Here is a 21,791-nt window from a genome sequence, read left to right on the forward strand (position 1 = left end):
ATAGTGTTCTTTTGTAATAAAACTGCTGCATGACTATGCTAAGTGTACCGTACTGTGATAGCATACATCGAACTGTGAAACTAAATGTCTTAGAGTTGTTTGTTTTAAAAAAGTGACTTGAATTTCAATGTATAGATTATATTGGTAATAGGTAGAATTTCTAATTATGTGTAAAACACACGTACTGATAGTAAATAATGAGAAAAGACATGAACTACATTGAAATTGCTAATTAGAAATTTCTTAATACTGGAGTGCTAGCATTCTTCCTTGTCTTTTAATGAATGCATTCTTCCATTCTTCTTTTAGCAACTGCACATACCTCTTCTCCCCCTCAGAATCTTAAAACGAATAGACATGTTGGGAGCGCATATCCCAGCCTGCCACCTGGCTACCAAAATGCAGCTCCACCTGGACTACCAAGAATGCAGTACCCAGTTGCACCACAACAGTTCCCACAGGTAAAACTCTCTTTACTGTTACAAATACTTTGTCTTGACCATGTAATCCAATTTGAAATGTGAGTCCATAAATTTCCATACAGGCTTCATGGTCCAAAAGGCTTCAGAATTTTTACTAACTTTCAAAGGCCTTTAGTAGTTGAGGTGGCAAACCTCCGTTCTTGCTTTGCTCTCTGCTCTCTGCTCCGCTTAAGAACTACCATTTGGGCTGCTGGTGCTACTTCAGCATAGATATCAGTAATGTGTTAGCCACTATAAAATTTCTTGCTTAGTGGGCTTGCAGTTGGAATCTGATGAGATGGTAGGGGAGTGGACAAAGTGGGCATGGAGTGGGAGCATATCAGATGACAGCAGAAGTACACATGAGGAGGGTAGAGAACTCTAGGAAAAAACCTTTAGTAAGTGGCTATTGGGGGGATCTAGAGGAGAAGGATAGGAGGCTGTGTTAGACTTCAGATGGACAGCATGGTATAAGCCACAAAAGCAGAAGGACACAGAGTTGGCTGTAGCACAGTATAGGCTATAGTCTAAATATAATTTATTTGGTACCTGATTTTAGTGAGCAGTATAAATAAGTACAGCAAGAAATGCAATGGAATGGGGAGATTAGCATCAGGCAAAGAATGACAGGAGGTCAGGAGGGAGAGGATTGTGGCCATAGTGACAGAGGACCTAAGCCAAGGCCTTCTGGTTAGGTGCAAAAGGGGAAACACAACAAGGACAAGGTTATAGTAGTCTGCCTAAATGATAGACTGAAGAAAAAAGATATTAGCAATGGAAACTGTTAGCACTGAAACTGAAACTGAAGCCGTTGACAGTGACTGTTGATAGTTGCTTGGATGCTTAAGGAACTGGATGTTGCCAAGGTTGTGAAATGGGGAAGGTGATACTTCGGTGAGGATGACTAGTGCCTTATTTGCTCTATGAAACTTCTGAGCGTGATGAAGAGAGTTGGTTTTGGCTGTGGAAGGCAGAGTTCAAATTGCTGCTCAGCGCAGCTGAGTTATGAAACTTTCAAAGTCACCTTGGGCAAGTTTTTTACTGAGTGATTTGGCAAATTAGATTTTACATGCGTACATTATAACTTTCTGAAGCCTTTGGTGCTTTTTCCAAACTGTCATAAACTTTGAAGTACAAACTCTTCAAGGCAGCTGGGGATATCTTACCACTGGTATGTTTGCCCATTTGAACGAAAGATCACTCTGACAACTGAAACACAGCATGAAGGGACAAGATTACATCAGAACAGCACGAATGAAAAAAGAAAAGTGAAATTATTTGTGCCTGTCTGTTGCTAAAATTCTGGTTTCTCTGGAATTCTGTCCCTCACAATAAGATATTTTTTCTTGTCATATTCCCCCCTCCCCATTTTTAGCTGTATTTGAACCCTGTTGATCTTGATTTAGCTTTTGACTTACTAAATACTAAAAGTGGGGAACATTCTTCAGCAGCAGGGCTGCATTCCTTCATTTTCTGGGCCTTGTATGCTAAGAAGTAGTAGAGTCAAAGACCCCTCTGAACCCTTTATTTATTTATTTTGAGTTTTTATAGGCCGTCCCATTGCTTAACGCCTTCCCACCCCATTTACACTCAGCCACATATCCATATGCGCATCCCCTTCAGAATTTCTCCTGTGGGTTGTTGATGGGTGACCAGTTCAGTTTGCCTGCTGTCATGTGCTGAAATTATGAGAAGTCTGAGATCTTTGAATCCTTTTCCTTGTGGCCATAGTAAAAGTGTGGTTATAGCAGCCTTGTTTATAGGTCAGAAAGTAAGTTCTACAGTGCTAACTTAAATGAAGAGCAAAGTGCGTCTTATCAGTTTTTGCAGAGGGCTTTTTAGGTTTTTCCCCTAGATCCTTCTTGCATCTCTTATTTCAAGTCTCTGCTTTGTTTCAGTCCCCCTCAAAACTATTTTCAAATGAATCTTCCTCTGATGTTCTAAAACCCTGTTTTCGGCTGTTTCTCAAGGATCAGCTCAGCAGGTGTCAGAAATTGGATGTGTCTCCTCTCCTTCCTCATCAGTAGATCCCCAAGGAATAACTGATAAGCATGGAAAAAGGGGTGAAGGAGGATGGGCAGGGCTTGGAGGGAGCAGGTAGCTGCATTCAACTTGCAGGGCACAAGTTCTCTCCTTACATTATGTACACCTTGGTGGAAGTTGCTGTTGTAACACAAAGCTGTCCATGATGGCACAAGCTGATTTAAATATCAGATTAGTTTCAAGAGCATATTGGCAAAATGATAGCTGTTAATCCATCGTTTGTCGCCTTAGCCAGGGTTTCCTCCCCAAATTATCAAACAACCATACATTGTAGTCTAAGTTACTTGATTGTATGTGTCCCATCCTGTTCCTTCTTTCTGCCCTGTATCCCAATAGCAAAACACTTTTGCACTGCATTACTGGCATGCAGAACAGCTTTTAAAAAATCATTCTTGTCCTCTGATCTGTAACCTACCAAAACAACCCATATACTTCTGAGTCCACACATAACAATTGCCCATAGTTTAAGCAACCTAGAGTTCTCAAACCAGACATAATGAGGTAACTGTCTGTGTTGGTTTGTGTTTAAAAAACATGGTTCGTTACTGTGACTGGTTTTCACAGCATGACAACCCAGAATTCAGCAACATATACTATGGGCTAGTTCTACCCCAGCCAATTAAAGGGTGGCAGGACATGAAACATAGGGTGACATTTACCTTAACTAATCATTATGGAACAAATGTTCAGGTGTATGTATAGCCTATCAGATTCCTTTGTTAACTAGGCTTTTTAAAAGAGCTTTCAAAATGATCCTCTACCCACTTGCAATTTCTTTCTTGTTGTATAATTAAAATATTTATCATATTGGAAAAAACCCCTAATTCATCTATACACTGTACTTGCACATTTCTTTTCCAAGTTCTTTTCTAAAAACTATTAGTCCATGTTAATAATCTAACAATCAGTACAAGGAATGTTTTGATTGACACGTACTTTAAAAAGTTGCTTCTAGTTTTATGAGTAGAAGTTTTATGATCTTTTTATGACAGAATCATAATGTTTGATGTGAACATTATGCCGGACTCACTCACATTCCACTTTCATAGTGATCCATCTTCTGTAGTATAAGTGGACTGTGAAGCATAAATGGTTCCATTTATATCATTAGTAAGTGTGAAACCAGCACTCTCTGCATCTGTGAATGGATTTTGGATGTCATTCAAATGACCTGACTTTATAATTTGTTTTCTGTTAGCCTGGCTTAGGAACAAACACCTTATCTGCATCAATGGGTGGACTAAGTCTTCAGCCAGAAGGATTAAGACCTATCAACCTTCTTCAAGAGAGAAATATTCTTCCTGCAACCCCCTTGCAGGCACCTGTTCCAAACTTGCATGAAGATATACTGAAGCTCAACTGTAATCCAGAGTAAGGTTAACTAAGATTTATTGAAAAATAGATTTCCTTAGTTTCATGTGTCTTGAAGATACAATGGCTGCATGTAAAACCTTGCATTGCTCTGGGTTTCTGGTCTCTGTAAGTAAAGCAAATATGGTGAAAAAGTCCTGGCTTAAAGCATTGGATTGTACAAATAATCCTGGATCATTGAACGAACTTTGCATGAACTCTTTTGGATCATGTTTGTATCATGTCAATACCATGACATCTGTAGCAATTGTTGGTATGAGTATTTTAGAGGGGAGGATCAAAGTAAGATTTCTTCTGTCATTTGTTCAAATCTTTCTCCTAAACCATTATCATAGTCTAACTTGGACTGTATATGGGGTGGAATGTGTGGTTTATAGATGGTTAATAGGAAGAAAAGGAGTGAACAGCTGCCTTTTTGACATTTTCCACCCAAATGTAAGGTCAAGCAGGCTACAATAAGAGGTAGCAAGACAGAATGCTCTCAGTTTCCAGGACCAGCAAAGCATCAATGAACAGAAACAGCCCAATTACATAGTCCTTGTTTGACTTAACAGAGGACCGATCCAGAGATTTATCCTGAGGATACCGCCCCCTCTGAATGGAGGGTCCTAACCGATGCTCTTCAACTGGTAGTGTGTATAATATGTCCAGAGAAAAGCAAGCCTGAGCCATAAAGTGCTCTGTAGCTGCTTTACCGTTCTAGGTCAAGGATGGATGCTGCACAATTCAATAGTGACTTTAACCCTTTGTCCATTGTGCAGGTTGTTCCGATGTACATTGACTAACATTCCTCAAACTCAGGCCTTACTCAACAAAGCCAAACTTCCTTTGGGTCTTCTGCTTCATCCTTTCAAAGACCTATCGGTATGTTACTTTATGTAGTACTCATTGCTAGCACATTGCTTTTTGAATTGGAACAGCTCTGTAAGTAGCTGCATTCATATGATTGTTAAAACTGTGTCTAGAAGATTATGAAGAAACACTGTGCACAGATCCTCCCTCACAGAACTTGCTGTTTGAATCAAACCATAGGTTGCTGTATTGCTCAAATGGCAAATAGTAGTTTGAGCAATTTGTCCAAATTGCATGTCAGGTTTGATTCTTTTTGGGAGCAAACACTTAATTTACAGTTTGCCAGTATGGATGTTATGATAAATTCTAGTTTGATTCAAATGGTGAGTAAGAAATCGAACCCTGTGCACAAGGGGAGGAACTCATCCCCTCATTATTCTTCAAACCATTATTTAGGGAATGTAGTTATACTGGATGTTTTTGTTAGCATCACCCTGGAGACATACAATTTACTATGAGATAACATTTCAGAGGTCCACTTGCATTAATTAAGACCTTTATTAATGGAGGGATTCCCCCCCCCCCTCAACATTTTGTCTATATCTTTATAAACTTCATGCATTGGTCAAGGTGTACTGGAGCCTTCAAAACCTGTATGATACTAGGTTTATCTCATTAGGAATTTGAGTGGCTAAGCTTGCTTTCAAAATCTGCCATGCTCTGATTTTAATCTGCTATGGTGGTTGCTGTTTGCAAATAGAGGGTTTCTAGGCTTGGGAATAACTGATCCTTGTGGGGAAGCACTTGTGGCATCAGTTGTTATAAATGAAGACAGCTACTCTTGCCTATCTTCCTATATAAAATTCCCTTTTTACATAAATGTGTACTTGAATGTGACTTGTCTTTATCTATTGGGTAAGTTGCCAAATGGGTTAGCCTCCATGTCTAATTAGCACTATCTGCTAAAGTTCTTTGGGTCTGTTGATATGAATATACCATGTTCCCATTATGCTTCTAAGAGTAAGAGCTGAATGCATTATTCATCGCAGAGAATGAGCTGATTCATATACATTGCTTGGAAGGTAGCCAGACTTTCAGAGCTACCCAAGAGCATGGATGAGCATGATAATCCACATTATGGCAAAAGCCAAGCAATGTGGGCCAGTTGCTTGAAGCCTTACAAACTGCCTGACAGATGATTCAGCACATCATGGGTAATGGACCCCTTTCCCCGCCAGGTATCTCATGGGACACCTTGGGGAGAGCCAACTTGTCTCCCCTTCTGTACTGCCATTGTGAGCCCTGTCACTCTCCTTGAAACTTGACTGACCCTTTAAAAAGTTTTCCTTTAGGTAATTGAAGTTGGTTGTGAAGCCAGCTTCAGTGATCCCTGCATGGGAAGCCAAGAACTGTCCCTTATAAGTGCCTGAGTGGCACTTAGGAAAAGCTTGTCTGAGCTTTCATGCTTCTGTGAGCCCTTTCAGGTTTGGTGTGGCTTGGGGGAAGGTTGCCCAAGTCTCCCTTTGCTATCAGTCCCCTTGGACTTGCATGGCTTCCTTTTCCTTTTTTCTCCACTTTGAGATTGTGAAAACTGGCCATCCAGCCAACTTCAGCAATCCCTGCTTAGGCTGTCAAGAACTGTCCCGGAAAAGTGCTTCACTGGAATTTGGGGCAACTTGTCCATGGCTGCCAGCCTTCTTAAAAACGCATGCATGCAGAATGTGCAAAAGAAAAATACTTTTTCCTGAGTTTTTGTGTGCATGCTGAAATTATTCTCTCCCCAAATTATATTTCCCTCCAGTTCTTCTATTGCAGTCATGAGCAATAGCGTGGCTGCATCAGGTTCCCAGCCTCTGCTGGACAATGTCCAGGTGGGTGCCTGCTGTTAAAGGAATCCACACCCCCATCCCACATTTCCATTGAAGCAAGCTCTCAGGATGGGTTGAAGCAAGGGCTTTTTCCCTGAGAAGGCCCTTTCTCCAAAGCCCCTATCAACTTGAGGAAGGAAGAAACAGCTCCCAACCATCACCTTTTTAAAGTGACCCAAGATGACAGGCAGGTATCAGACCTCCTGGCCCTTTAAAAAAGGATATTTTGGAGGGAAATGGGTAGATTTTAGACTAGGGTGTACCTTTGACTATGTTCCAGTCAAAATCCCACACCCACTCCCATTTTTGAAGGTTCCCAAAATTTTGACAGATCCTCTAACTCATCAGCAAGTGTCCACCCCATATTCTAATCTCCATTTTAAAAGTAGATTCAGATGGGGTTACAGAGTTCCTTTTCACACTGCCAAATAGTGTATGGGGGTGCCCTGCGCAACATGTGCTCAGTCATCTGTGGGGTGCATTGCAGTTAGGGTACTTACTATTTTGGGTGAACCTGCCCACATTCAATCCATATTTGGACTTTTAGTGTGGACTACCATGTTGTCTTAACCCAGCCACTATATATTTAGACCTGAGCGAAAGACAGGCACCCAGGTTACCCACGGTAGGTAATGTATTTCCATAAATGACTTACAAAGGCATTCCTCTTTTTCAGCAATTGCCTGTGGTAACTTCCAGTACAATTGTGAGATGTCGTAGCTGTAGGACATATATAAATCCTTTTGTCAGTTTTCTTGATCAAAGGAGATGGAAATGCAACTTATGTTACAGAGTGAATGATGGTGAGTTTTTGTTTTATAAAATGAATGTGACCCCGCTGAGAAGAAAATCAATTGAATTAGTATTCAAAGATCTGCTTTTTATTAACTGTGACATCTATTACCAGTTGTTTTCTAGGTTCAAGCATTAGCAAATACAACATACTATTGAGATAAATGTTTTGTAATGAGACTAGAATTTCTTTAGGGAATTCTAGGTATAGACAGTATATCAAGAATATTGTCATTCCCTGAGGCTTGTTTCTTAGAGTAAAGAGTTTTTCCCCTCTTGCAGTTCCTGAAGAATTTATGTACAATCCTGTGACAAGAGTTTATGGAGAACCTCATAAAAGACCTGAAGTTCAAAATGCCACAATTGAATTTATGGCTCCTTCTGAATACATGGTGAGATGGCAAGTATTTTTCTACCCCTACCTGGAGTTGCTATAGTTTGAACCTGGGTCTTTTGGCGTGTAATCCTGCACTCAGCCACTGAGCTACTGTCCTTTCTCAATCAGTTACATTTATGGGTGACAGCATGATCTTGGAGGTGTCTCATAGTACTGCTTACTTTGTCCAAACTTCCTAAAGTGCCAATATATGTCTTGCTTGTTAAGGCAAAGATAATTTGCAGAATTGGAAGTATCTGTTCTTAGTTTAGACCCTGTTTAGACCCTGCTTCTTCTTAACCCTTAGTGTCAAGTCTCCAAATGCTTTAAAAAAACCTTAGACATATTTGGAACTTGAGGAAATATTGTACACCAATATCCAAAGTTACCACTGGTTACAACTGGTTATTCCAGCTCAGTGTGAAATTTGCCTCTCTCTCCTATGTGGTCCCTCTAGCTCTCCAAGCTCCCATATCTCATTATGATGCTGTTTTTTGTTTTAAGCAGTGCATCTTAAGTTTCTACTACATCATAGTTTAGACCAGGGGTCTCAAACTCAACTTAGCTGGGGGCCACTGGAAGTAGAGTCTGGGTGAAGCTGGGCCGCATCAAGTATTCCACCCCCACGGTGGGGGTGGGCCGCTCATCCAGTGGCCGGCCCGGGTGCCACCGGCGCTTTGAAGGCCGCAGGGCCCCTTCCCCGTGCCCCTCCTGGCCCGGCAATTGGCCCGCAGGCCGCGAGTTTGAGACCCCTGGTTTAGACCCTTAAGAAATGAGTTCAGCAGTCCTATCAGAAATGAAGGTTTCTGGCATGTTATAATCAAGGATGAAAGAGATTGTATGATGACTGTTCATTATCAGTCAGTTTCTCTCTGCACCAGCTCTGGCAAACATTCCATTTTGTTTAGCAGTTTTGGGTTAGCTTAGGAGCAGTGTTTGACCAGATTTAGAAACTGAAACCTGAAAATCATTGTTTCTTTTTTCAGTTACGTCCACCTCAGCCGCCTGTGTACCTCTTTGTGTTTGACGTGTCTCATAATGCATTAGAAACAGGATACTTGAAAACTGTATGTCAGACTCTGTTGGAAAATCTAGATTTGTAAGTTCTGTGCATCTTTTCAGTCTGTCTATATTTTAAACATGCTTCTTATAGTTAAGCTGTGTTTGGGCTATTTACTACCATCTCTTTTCATGTGCTGAATGTTCAGAAGTGCATTAATGTATTTTTTACACACTTACCATGAAGGCATAGGTACAAAATTTGGATAAATTCTCAAATGGACATTCTACTTCTTGAATGATCAAGAGTCCTGTGACACCTTAAAGGCTAGCAAGTTTATTGTGGTATAAGCTTTTTTGGACAGGGTCTGTTTCATCAGGATAGTGTCTATGTAAGCATACGTCAGACTATATTTGTGAGACAGCAAGGTGCCACAAGACTCATTTTTGCTGCAATGGACTAACACAGCTATCTCTGAAAATTGTGCTACTTTAGATCTTCTAATAATACCAATTTGTTTCAAATATTTATTTTTAAAACTGAAGAACCTTGACATCTTGTGCTTTTGTACTGAATTCCAAAACATAAATTCAGGATGGCTATGAATTTGGGGAATCAATGCAAGTACTTTGGGGATACAGTCCCATTAACAAACACTTTATTTTTGTATTGTTAGTGTAAGGAACAAATTGAAAAATCTGTAGCCCCTTTTTTGCATCCCAGGTATGCTTGTGATGTAGCTAATGTAGCCTCTATCCCAGAATTTATCACCTTGCTGATTTTTTGTTTTTATAAACTGGAATATTGTCAGGTTGTCTGCTTTGTTACTATAATATCAACATATCTTGTCGCTCCAAAGGCACTGACATTAACAAATCTGAATGTCAGTTTAATAGCTGTGTGCTGAAAAATTACATCTTTATCTGGAATGTAACATTTTACAAAAGTTTGATCCCATATAAAATATATCTATTTGACATGAATGTGGTCTTAGAGCCTTATTAAACATGGTTTCTGTATTTAACTTTCAGATTGCCAGGAAACACGAGAACGAAAATAGGCTTCATAACTTTTGACAGCACAATCCATTTTTATAGCCTTCAGGAAGGTCTCTCACAGCCTCAGATGTTAATAGTTTCAGATATTGAAGGTGAGTAGAAATTGCACTATTAGATTTATGAAGGAAGCACACATAGTTCAAGATTAGAATGTTAATCCATCAGTGACTGAATTCTACTGCTTCAAAGAAGAATATGTGTATATAGCATTGGATGGCTGTGCAAAATTATTTCTTGGTCACAGTGCAGGAGAGCTGATATCCTCCAATTGAAAGCAAGGTAGCAAATTTGATGTCTTTCTGAAAAAAAGACAGTTTTTCTGTCTCTGCCTTTTGAAGAAGAATAGGGCCCTTTGGTCACGCTGGAGCTGTGCTCAGGGATAAAGCCAGCAATTTAAGGGGGGTTTGTGCTCATAGGATGTTTCCTTTCCTCTCCCCATTCTTTTCTACGCTCCTACCTAACTGGAAGGGAGATTTTTGTGCTGGGACCTAGACTAATGGGCTCATAATTGCAGAGGTTCAGCAAGGCCCACTTGCTTAGATGTCTCCCAGACTTTCTGCTCCCATATTCAGCAAAAAGGGCCAGGAAGGAATGAAGCACATCACACAGTGCTCCCAAGGATTCTGCAGCTTCATTTCATCTCTTCCTGCACCTTTCTGACCGCAGCCCCAGTGTTAAGACACTGTGGCTTCCAGAAGATCTCTAAAGCCTTCTGACATAATTGATTCATGTTTCTCTGCACTTGTCTGGTAGAAGCCCATGAAAGAGAGGAGATCAAGCTGTTGTAGTGATTAAAAATCTGCATGTGAGAGGCTCTGGAGCCTTTCCCACCTTTTAGGATAGGAAAGGAGTTCTCTGTCATGCCAACCTTTAGAGATGGTTCATGGGGACTTCACTCTCACTCTTTTATTGCCTATTTCTGTTCAGAGGGAGACAAGATTAAGCTTGAGTTTGAATGATTAACCAAGAAGTCAGAACTGTACATGCTTGTCTGGCAAATTAGGAACATGTTTGAGAGGTGGAGAAGGTTTTGACTGTTGATCTGGCAAATAATGGAGGGTGTCTTGGAGACCGTCTAGCTTAAGGGTGGGCAACTTCTACCTCCTTAGATCAGCATTCCCCAACCTGCTTTGGACAATTTGTAACATTCCTGACCATCGGCCATATTGGCTGAGACTAATGGGAGCTGTTGCCCTCCCAGTGTTTTGGTCTCCAACAGGGTGGTCCAATTTTCCATACCTCAAGGGCTGTATGAAAGTTATGACACATAACCCAGAGGCTGCACAATGAATTACATTTCCATATTGCAAATTAAGTGTGTGCAATATATTAATTTAATGTACATAGTTAGAGATCACCGGCAGCTCCTTCTTCAAACACAGCCCAAGCACAGTGACCACTCCTCTGAGGTGGTCCATCCCTTTCTTCCCTGTTTGCCCCACCCAGAAACCCCTCCATATGAGCCCCTCCAGCCCCTCCTTCCTTCCTAGTATTGGCACACTGACCCTCTTGTACTTGAACTGATGAACTCTCCCCAGCATGGCCCACCCACTCTTGCTGACAGGTGCAAAGGTGCTCAGAAGAGAACTGGAGGGTCAGCAGCCTCGGGAGAGCTTGCTGGAATCCTGCTTGTGCCATCACTGGGGTCTGGACTGGGAGAGGAATGGGGTTGGGGGGGACCTAGCAGCAGGAGGGCTGCAGAACAAGGCCTTGGGCACTGAGTGTTGGATCATCCTGGCCTACATGTTTCTTGCCCCTGCCTTAACATTTCATTCAGATCCTTGTACCTGGTGCAAGAGTGAACATAAACACAAACATGGATAATACGATGGATATCTCCTGTATCCTCCTGGGCATACTCTCTCAATGCAGACTGTAGGTGCCTAAGCCTCTCACAACTGTAGCACCTCCCAGGGACCTCTACTCTCACGCTGCTTCAATTCTGTAATGCTGGATCAGGATAGAACCACCTTTTATGCTGGCTGACAATATAGGATACTTCCCTTTATCCATGTACTATCCAGTCTGACCCATTTTTTGCAGCAGCTTTTTACTTGGTGAATTGAAGGCCCTGCTGGAATCAGCACTCTCCCCCCCCCCCCACAAATGTCGCCTACAACCTGAATATCGAACATGTGGTACTTTGAACTATACAAATCAACATCAGCCAGCAAGAGAGGACTGGATTGAGTTGGCAGCATGCAGAAACAACACTGTTATCCTCCTGGGCGAAAGACTTTCCCCTTGTCACACACTGTAGAGTAGATTCAAAGCTCCCTCCAAGTACAGAAAGGCTGGCTGACCTGCAAAGTACCCAAGTGGAGGGAATGATTTTTGCAGTTACTGCCCTTGGCGTACAGTCTAAAAGGCACAGTGCACAGAAGAAGGGATTGGGAGGCTAGAGGAAGACAACAAATACATTCTGGCCAGTGTTGGACCAGATTGGTGTTCCCATTCTTCCTGAGAGGTTTTGATTGATTGATTGATTGATTGATACCCTGCCCTGTTCCTACAAAGAGCTCAAGGCAGCTTACATCTCCATCTTATCCCAACAACAACCCTGTGAGGTAGGCTGGACTGAGAGTCTGTGACTGGCTCAAAGTCACCCAGTTGGCTCCATGGCTGAGCGGGGACTAGAACCCAGATCACCTGAGTCCCAGTCCCATGCTCTTAACCACTACACCACACTGGGCTCTCATGGTGGGTATATGGCACCCTGCCCTTGATTTTCTAATGCTCCCTGAGCAGACTATTTAGGCCTGCTACCTGGTCCATGCCTTCTGCCTCTAAGCATTATATTAGTGTTTTTGCCTTGATAGACAGTGCCACAGTTGGGAGGATACTTGAGTAGGTCATTTAAGGATGCTGCTATCCTTTATTCTCATCCTGCCACCCCATGGGAGATGGATTCTGCTTTTTCCTGCCCTTTGACTGAGAATGAGAAGTTGGACTTAATGTGAGGTTTCATTTTCTGATGCGAGTAGGAGTACAGGCAGACAAACCACTGTTTGGATCACAAAGATAGGTTGGGCAAAACATGGTATTTGGTTTCAAAACAGCCCTTCCTCCTCCTAATGCAGCTTAGCTGAGGACTCTTAGGAATCCCTGTGTCTGTGGGTCTTTTTTAAATACAAGTTCTAAAAGCCATGTCTGGTTTCCTCGGGGTATGTCAGACTCTGTGGCTCCTGCCCTGAAAGATACATTAACCATCTCCTTTCTGGAACTTAATATAGGAGCATTTCTAAGCCATCAGGATTTTCTGGTGTTTGTTTCCTTAATAGATACATCTGAGAGTGCCAAGTTCCAGACTACATGCTAAGCTAGAACATTTTATTTAGCCTGTGACTATGGTTGTAAAAGTGTCTACATTTCCTTCTCCTCTGACAAAAAGGCATTCTCAATAAAACATTGATTTCCATGCATGCTTTCAATATACTCCTTTGAATCCCAGCAGTATGCATAGAATACTGTATGAGTGTTCATTTATTAGGGCTATTCAGTAGTTAGAAACTACTGTTTCTATAATACCCAAACTGATTCAGACAACTTTCATAGCAGCATTATCTATCTTGCAGATGTATTTATACCAATGCCAGAGAACCTACTAGTGAGCTTAAATGAAAGCAAAGAGGTAAGAGTGATATTATGCAGTACAAATCTTTGCTAAAATATGATTTACATTTTATTAACTTCGTAACATAACTTACAAATCTTTCCCACTCCACTGATTTGTTTTGCAATTGTTTCCAATGTAAAGGTAAAACTAGTTTTTCTGTTGATTACTCAGTGTCTATACTTTTAAGAAAAAAGTGTTAGATACATGACTAAGACTTTTGAGACCATCTCTAGATTCTACTTTATTTGGTTTTATTTTGTTGCTGTTTTAACTTTTTAAAGTTTTTTTTAACCACATTCTTAGTTTTGGCTTTAATTCTATTTTGTGAACCACTCAGAGTTTTGATAGTTGGGTGTTAAACAATAGCAAGTTGTTTAACTTAACAATAGCACACTTGGGATTTTGCCTCATATATTCAATATGGAAGATATGTCTTTTGAATGTTCTAACGTTTTGAACAACAAAAACCCTTCTATTTTCCTTCAGCTAATTCAAGATTTATTGAGGGCCTTGCCTCAGATGTTTACCAACTCCCTCGAAACTCAGAGTGCTCTGGGACCTGCGCTACAGGCTGCCTTTAAGCTGATGTCTCCCACGGGTGGGCGGATTTCTGTCTTCCAGACACAGCTTCCATCTGTTGGAGTGGGTGCACTTAAGCCCCGTGAAGAGCCTAACCAAAAAGCATCTGCAAAGGTTAGCACAAGAATCACCCTACATATATCATCTGTTACCCTTACAATAAAATGTGCTTTATTGGTTTCAGTAATTTTCTTCTAAAAACTATTTTGGCTATTAGGAAGTGCAGAGTCTTAAGAATAAACAGCATTACTGCTTCTGTTCATGAGAGTGACAGTGACCTGCATTTCAGGAATGCTGGCCTTCGGTGTATATATTTTGGAGTTTCTCACTTTGAATTTTTTACTTAGGATATACATCTTACACCATCTACTGACTTCTATAAAAAGTTGGCCTTAGATTGCTCAGGACAACAGGTTGCAGTTGACTTGTTTCTTCTTAGTGGGCAGTACTCTGACTTGGCTTCATTAGGTAAGCTATTCTCATATTGTATGTGTTTTCTGATGTCTTTTGGTAAAGAGAGAAACATCATATTGTTCTTACAGTATTAAGTGTAAATGCTAAAAACGTAAGCTCAACAGATGTTGGGAAACAGTGTTGTACAGTAGTTAAGAGTGCTAGAGTGGAACTCAGGAGATCCAGGCTCTAGTTCCCACTTGGCTGTGAGGCTGGGTAACTTTGGACCAGTCATGGCATCTCAGCCTAACCTATCCTAACAAGTTTGTTATCACAAGTTATTATTGTTATAACAACATGTGGGAGGAACAGAGCCTTGTAAGCTGTTTTAGCTTTCTTGCAAGAAGAAATGTGGGGCATAAATGTGGCGGTTGTGCTGGGGATAATTCCAGGGGTGGGGGAACATTGCTAAATATGTTTTCTCAACACTTAAATATTCTAGTATGTACTTTCTGCCAGTACCACTGGGATATGTTTCTTTGTAGTCTTGGTACCATCAGTATTGAGTTAGTGTGATGACTATCCATCTTCTCTCTCCTAACTTGTTTTTGAAATTTTATTTAAAAAGGAGTAGGGCCAATGCTGTAACCAGCCTAGAACAAAATTCTAATATATTGAGTTAACAGAGTACTCCTGATTGATTATTGTATAAAGATAATCTTAGTTTGTTTATAATACATTGCCATCTTCCACTGATGGATCATTTTTTCATATCACTCTGTAGAATGCTCCATGTTATTACTTAACTGCACTTTTAGGGAGACACTTGAACACTGAGGACACCAACCCTATGCTTCTTGATGCTCCAGTAGTGCTACTAGTGGAGTTGTGAGGACAGGGACAAGAGCTGAGAGGCTTGTAGATCCCTGCTGCCTCCCTCTTTTCTTTAGACCTTTCCATGGCACTACAAAGGGGAAAACTCCCATTCAGATTTCCCCTTCCAAATTTATAGCAGTGTCTACAGCCTCCAAGGGGAAAAGTCTGAAATGGCCTATAGTCTCTAAGACACTTTCTCAAGAACCATACGATTGCTCCCTTAGCCATCTTTTTTACTCATAAAATGTTTTTCTTATTGACAAATTGTTAACATCTACATGTTAAATTGGTCTAATTCCAGCAAGTTAAAAATGGTTGTTTTCCCCCCCTCTCTTCTAGGATGTATATCAAGGTATTCAGCAGGCAGCGTTTATTACTACCAATCTTATCATCATCAACACAATCCTCTTCTGGTGGAGAAACTGCAGAAGGAGCTTAAACGATACCTGACTAGAAAGATTGGTTTTGAGGCTGTCATGCGGATAAGATGTACCAAAGGTCAGAGAAAATTTAACATGCCAGCATCAAAGAAAGTGTTTCTATAAATGCCTTACTGAGCATGTGTGTCTGTCCAGATTTGAAAGCTAGATGTTACACATAGATGTAATGTGCTCATAGATCCACACATTTTTATCACTTGATATGCAGCTGAATATATGAACTGCTTTCATGAAAGAACATTATGTCTCAGGTTCTATGATGTAGGATGAAAGTGTGTGATCTGTGGTGGCTATTGCACATGTACAAGTCATCACTTGGCATTATTGTTATCAAGTGAACATGAACCTGTACACTGTATTAATGTTATTTCTTAAAGTAAATGATGAAACAGCCTGCTAATTCTAAGAAAGGCAAAGAATGGTTCAGTATAAGTGCTTCACAGTGGATGATGTTGTATGGTCTTTTGAGGTTAAATAGCACTAATTAGCCTTTGGAGAGTTCAGTTTGCCAAAGGAAGACATCAGGTGTCATAATAAAGGGGCTGCTTCTGTGTTCATTATACAAGATTACTGAGCCTCGTTCATTTCAGTTGTTGCCTGTGCTGCTTATCTGACACTCAAGTGATACTGCCAGTGGCATAACTGTGCAATTATTTCCTGTGTGTCATTATATTTTATCCATTTAGACATTTTGAGAGACATTGTCTAAAGCCATTACTTTAGGTATGTCAAAAGTGCTTTTGAATGTGCACAGAAGGATGGTTGTCACTATAGCACATTCAGTATTGCTTCAAAAGCTTTTCTGGAATGCAAGGAATTGCAGCAGCAATGGGATGCCTGACAAAGCCAAGAATGTCCAGAGAATACTGCATAATGGCTCTTTACATCCCAACAATTAAATTGCACTGGTTCTGGGAATCAAAGTTGTCACCCAACGTAAGCTGTTCTGTGGGAGTGCACAATGCATTTTGGAGCTCTGGATAAGTAAATGAATGCTAGCAGGGTCTAAAATCACTGTGTGTGTCCAAGATCAAGGTAATATTGCTGCAGATACTTAATACGAAAGAACTTCATCAGAATAAAAATGTGACTGCAGTCCAAAATGCATTGCAGCTATGTGATCAGTAGTTTTGCAACAGCATTACTAAAATAGTATTTTCTTCTCTCGTAGGCCTTTCTATTCACACCTTCCATGGCAACTTCTTTGTACGGTCAACAGATCTGCTGTCTTTACCCAATGTGAATCCTGATGCAGGATATGCTGTACAAATGTCAGTGGAGGAAAGCCTGACAGACATGCAGGTGGTCTGTTTTCAGTCTGCTCTCTTGTACACATCTAGTAAAGGTAAATATAAATGTGTCAGAACATCGAACACTTCAAGTCAACATGTCTGATCTGTGTTGTCTGGTGACAAAAATGAGTTGGTCTTAACTCTTCACAGGTGCACAGCTCTAACCAGCTAGCATGCATGTTGTTGGCAGTAGTTTAATCAGTAGTTCATGAGCTCCAGTTCAGTATCCACACTTTAAAACAGGATAACTGCTTTGAAAAGAATATAGGCAATAGAGTGCCATCTTCCCGAGTTTGTTGGGAAAGCTACAGCCTGTATTTCACTTACAATGTGAAAAGATATTTTGAAGCAAAAAATATAAATATAACTTGTTACATTTGTGATAGTACTTGACCTATAAGCCAGATATATTCCATGAAATCCTGTTCAGAAACTATGGGTTCCTTTGTTCTTTATACAGGTGAAAGGAGGATTCGTGTCCACACATTATGTTTACCTGTTGTGAGCCAGTTAAGTGATGTATATCTGGGAGCTGATGTGCAAGCTATTACAGGACTTTTGGCCAATATGGGTAGGTGCTTAAGATTTGTTGGCTTGGGTTACAAAGTATCTGTGAACAGTTAATATTTTATTATCATATTATACTTGAAAGATTGGAAGTAACAGTGAATTGAGATTGACATAGAATGCATAATACTCTGTTCTGGCACAGTACATTTAAGAGGTTAGAAGAATGAATCAATGTGGCACATTCTTATTATAGGTAGAAGTGTATGTGTGAGAGGGGAGAAAGAAAACTTAAGCAGCTGTAGAGTGATTTTTTAAAAATCAGGATCAGTTTTCTTGATAATTATGATTAGGACATACTGTTTTTTCCCCCAGCTGTTGACCGGTCAATTTCTGCTAGTCTGAGTGATGCTCGAGATGCATTAGTGAATGCCGTAATAGATTCCCTGTCTGCATACCGGTCCTCTGTCTTAACCATTCAGCAGCCGGGTCTCATGGCTCCTGTCTCTTTACGTCTTTTCCCATTATACGTATTGGCTCTCTTAAAACAGGTAAGAACAAAGTGAAACTTACTTAAAAATTAGGCTAAAGAGATTATGTAGACAAACTCATAAAATTTGTGATCATGTTAAATTTCATATTGTTAACATTTTGGGTAGGTATAATCTGAAGAAATCTGATGAAGTAGACAGGGTTGGTCCAGTTCTTTTCCAGTTTATCTTCCAGTAAAACCTGCTGGTACATATTTATCATTGCAGTCTTTAAAGAGGAAGGTAACCATACCATAAACACTTTTAGATTGGTATTTAAAATATTAATAGAGTTTTTTCAGTTGCTCCTCCAGTATCTTCATAGTCATGGCAGATACTGCATTAGAGTTAAAATAAGGCACAAGGCTATTCTTACTATGAAAATAAATGAAACAAGCAACTTATGTCTACCTCTGGATTACCATGTTTGAAATTAAGTTGACAGCTTAATGGCTAGAATACAAACATAATTTGTGTGCATCCAAATATGTTTAAGTGTAAGCCAGCTTCTGCAGCTTTCTCTGTTCACAGTAGATCCGTGCACTGCCTTGGGTGTCTCTTCATTTACCTTTCCTACAAATTTTCACGCTCTGGTAAAGCTTTCTGGCAAGTTTTGTTAGGAAGCTCTAAAGTGTGAGCAGAAATTGTGCAGCTCGTAGTCCCTTGCATCCTAGTCATTGATGTAACTGGCATTTGTTGTCACATTTTTAATTGTATCAGTTTAGCTAGCCAGATGTGTCTACAACATGGGTCCTCAAACTACGGCCCAGGGGCCAGATCCAGCCTGTCATGCCCATTTATCCAGCCCGTCATGCCCATTTGGACCCGCCACGCCTGCGCATGCACCTGCCGCCAGCCACCTCGCCCCATGCATGGGGAGGCAGCGGTTTGTTCACTCAGAGAAAATGACCTCCAAGCGAGCAAGCCGCTGCTTCGTGCACTTGCCTCCCCTCACCGTGTGCCCCGTCTCAGCGCCTGCGCACACCACCCCTACCCCCTCGCCAGCCCGCGCACACCGCCGGCACCACCTTTCCGGCCTTTGCCCAGCTCCAGCACCTTTCAACTGGCCCCCTGGTAGAAAAGTTTGAGGACCCCTGGTCTACAATATAGAGAATATAGTATAATTTAAATGTTAGACACAGCAACAATTCCATCCTTCCAATACATCTTGTAGACTTAGTCATAAAATATTTGTTTGCCACTCATGATTCTTGAAATGTGTATGCCATATGAGATGTTTCATCTTCCTCTGCCCTCCACATTCTGAGTAATAAATTTTAATATTACTACTTTTATTCACAGAAAGCATTCCAAACTGGGACTAATGCACGTTTAGATGATCGCATTTTTACCATGTGTCAAGTGAAAAACCAACCTTTAGCGTACCTCATGCTTATGATGCATCCCAATCTGTATAGAATTGACAATCTCACAGATGAGGTATGCTTTTATTCTAAATTTCTCCTGTAAACCCTGCATGTATCCTTCTGTCCCTAGGTCTTTTGCCCTGAACAGTTAATAAGCTCTGCCAAAAACCTTAATCATGATAAAAAGCACAAGGCTGCTTTTCCATTAGTTGGATAATTCAGGTATGCAGATGTGTGCTTTATTGGGGAAGCATCAGATTGCAGAGGACAGCATTCTACAAGAGTCTTTAGCAATTTCATACTTCCCAGGCCACCAGGGGGACTTTTCCCCTTTCTACTCCTGTCCAGTTTGGTTTGTATGCTCCGGACACACTAATCTGGAATGATCCGTGTGTGCAGTGACTGTCCAGGGCCTTGTTTATATGATTCCTGGAAACTATTTGTTGTTACACTGCACTCTGGCTTGATACGTAGAGGCTTCATGTACCTCAGTTCTTGAGAAAAAGATGTTGATGCTAATGTTGGTTTCAGTTCGTTTCTGTGGTCCCTTCCATGTATGGGCTCAGGTATTTGTAATGCCTATATCATGTGATCTGGATATTAAGTTTTATGAACTACTTCAGCTTGTGTTCATAAAACTGTCAAGTTTAAACATTAAATAATCTATTGCATTGATTAAGTGGGAGGGTATATATATTAAGTTTTGGATTGCTGAACAAACTGCAACAGATTTTAGGATTAGAAGACCCTGGATGGGAATCCTTATATACAATTCCTCAATAATATCATTAACAAGCAGGTGTGGCCTGTGTTGTGGATAGTCATGCATTTGGCACTTAAAATAGTTTCCAATATACAAATGATTGCATCTAGGATTTTCAGTGCTTTGTTACATGGGGGCCACTGCAAAATTCTGCATGTGCCAGCTGGAAGGAACAGGAGTTTTGCATTGTATAGTAATTTGTAAATTAACTTGTATATATGTATTCCTGAAACTGCATGCAAACTAGTTCTTGGAAAATCCACACTGTCAGCTTACAATTTTCTGGGTAGCTTTAAATAAACATTTATTAAATGGGCAACGTGGTAAAGATGTACACATTCTCCAACAAAGCCTTGTAGATTGTTAATCCCATCAATAGAGTTTTCCTCTGACATTTATTGGGGGGGGGGGTATTTTCCTCAGCTTTTTGGATATGCGCATGAGTGATTTTGCGCTCCTTAAAGCGTTTTTTCCCATTGTCAGACAATCTGCTGGTCAGTTGCCTGTTGTGCATAATCTGTATATTCTTTTAGGGAGGACTCAACGTCAATGACAGAACAATACCTCAGCCACCCATTCTCCAGCTGTCTATGGAGAGGATAAACAGGGATGGTGCTTACCTTATGGATGCTGGTTCTGTAAGTTATCTTTTGTGAACTCATACCATCTGTTAAATGTAGCATTTTTTCCTTGAACCTTAATAGTTGTCATTTTTCAGAAATTGATGCACAATTCAGAGGTTAATGCTTTTTGTCTGGCTTTACAGGTCATGTTTTTATGGGTTGGGAGGAATTGTGGACCAAACTTTATCAGCCATGTCCTTGGAGTTCCAAACTACGTATCAATACCACACAATATGGTAAGAACACAATTAAAAGGAACTGTGATTTCTCAGAAATAAACAGAAAATGAAGACATCTTCGTTACAGTATCAGCTGTGTAAATAACAGTGGTTTTCAGGATTGTCTTACAGAGAATTCACTTCATTCACTTCTTTGGGCCTTTAGATAGCATTTGAGATTAGGGAACCTTACTTGAGATTGCCTGAATTTATATATCCACATTTAGGGGAGCTAAATTGTAGCCTCCAATAAATGTTTATTGTATTTTTAATTTATTTATTTATTTTATTTATTTAGAAAATTTCTATGCCGCCCCAATCGCCGAAGCCTCGGGGCGGCTCATAAATATATCAATTAAAATATTATACAATAAAAATATAAAACAAGTTAACAATATAAAATAAGTCGCCCTGGCCGAAGAATAAAATAAATAGTATTAACAGTTAAATTGACATTTGAATAAAAAGGTCTTTGCCTGGTGCCGAAAAACAAATAACGACGGCACCAGGCAGAGGCCAGCAGGTTTTCCACACTGTATTTGTATTTAGATATGTGAATTACTTACTACTACTGAGCTAGCAATTGATTCAAAAGAAGGGACAGTTCAGAAAGTGCATCTTTTTGGATGTTCTCACTATATGAATGCTCCAACAGCCTGATGGATCTTTTGAGACCCTGGATGACTGGTTTTCCTTCATAGTAAATAGAGTAGAGAGGTTGAAGGAGTTCGAAGGGCATGCAAAAGAACACCTCTCAGTTGTTGTTATTGATAGCAGCAGTGCATTCTCTGAAGTAATGTTGTGGGAAAAGAATTATTTTCCTTTA

The 21,791-nt window shown here is 40.4% G+C and overlaps 1 protein-coding gene across 4 annotated transcripts in view; it reads left to right on the forward strand.

Annotated features, from left to right (window-relative positions):
* SEC24A (SEC24 homolog A, COPII coat complex component) overlaps positions 1–21,791 on the forward strand; it is a 50,116-nt gene that overhangs the window by 22,248 nt on the left and 6,077 nt on the right. For all 4 annotated transcript variants that reach the window (XM_044454227.1, XM_044454229.1, XM_044454226.1 and 1 more), the window contains 17 exons: positions 310–461; positions 3,703–3,875; positions 4,637–4,739; positions 7,212–7,338; positions 7,610–7,719; positions 8,690–8,802; positions 9,735–9,853; positions 13,337–13,392; positions 13,864–14,070; positions 14,304–14,424; positions 15,565–15,723; positions 16,837–17,010; positions 17,418–17,528; positions 17,840–18,015; positions 19,297–19,434; positions 20,658–20,762; positions 20,891–20,983. In XM_044454227.1, coding sequence (XP_044310162.1) covers positions 310–461; positions 3,703–3,875; positions 4,637–4,739; positions 7,212–7,338; positions 7,610–7,719; positions 8,690–8,802; positions 9,735–9,853; positions 13,337–13,392; positions 13,864–14,070; positions 14,304–14,424; positions 15,565–15,723; positions 16,837–17,010; positions 17,418–17,528; positions 17,840–18,015; positions 19,297–19,434; positions 20,658–20,762; positions 20,891–20,983 — 2,237 coding nt within the window. The remainder of the gene's footprint in view (positions 1–309; positions 462–3,702; positions 3,876–4,636; positions 4,740–7,211; positions 7,339–7,609; positions 7,720–8,689; positions 8,803–9,734; positions 9,854–13,336; positions 13,393–13,863; positions 14,071–14,303; positions 14,425–15,564; positions 15,724–16,836; positions 17,011–17,417; positions 17,529–17,839; positions 18,016–19,296; positions 19,435–20,657; positions 20,763–20,890; positions 20,984–21,791) is intronic.

This window comes from Varanus komodoensis, unplaced genomic scaffold (assembly GCF_004798865.1).
Source record: "Varanus komodoensis strain SLA01 unplaced genomic scaffold, ASM479886v1 scaffold7_3, whole genome shotgun sequence".
In the NCBI taxonomy this organism is placed as follows: domain Eukaryota; kingdom Metazoa; phylum Chordata; class Lepidosauria; order Squamata; family Varanidae; genus Varanus; species Varanus komodoensis.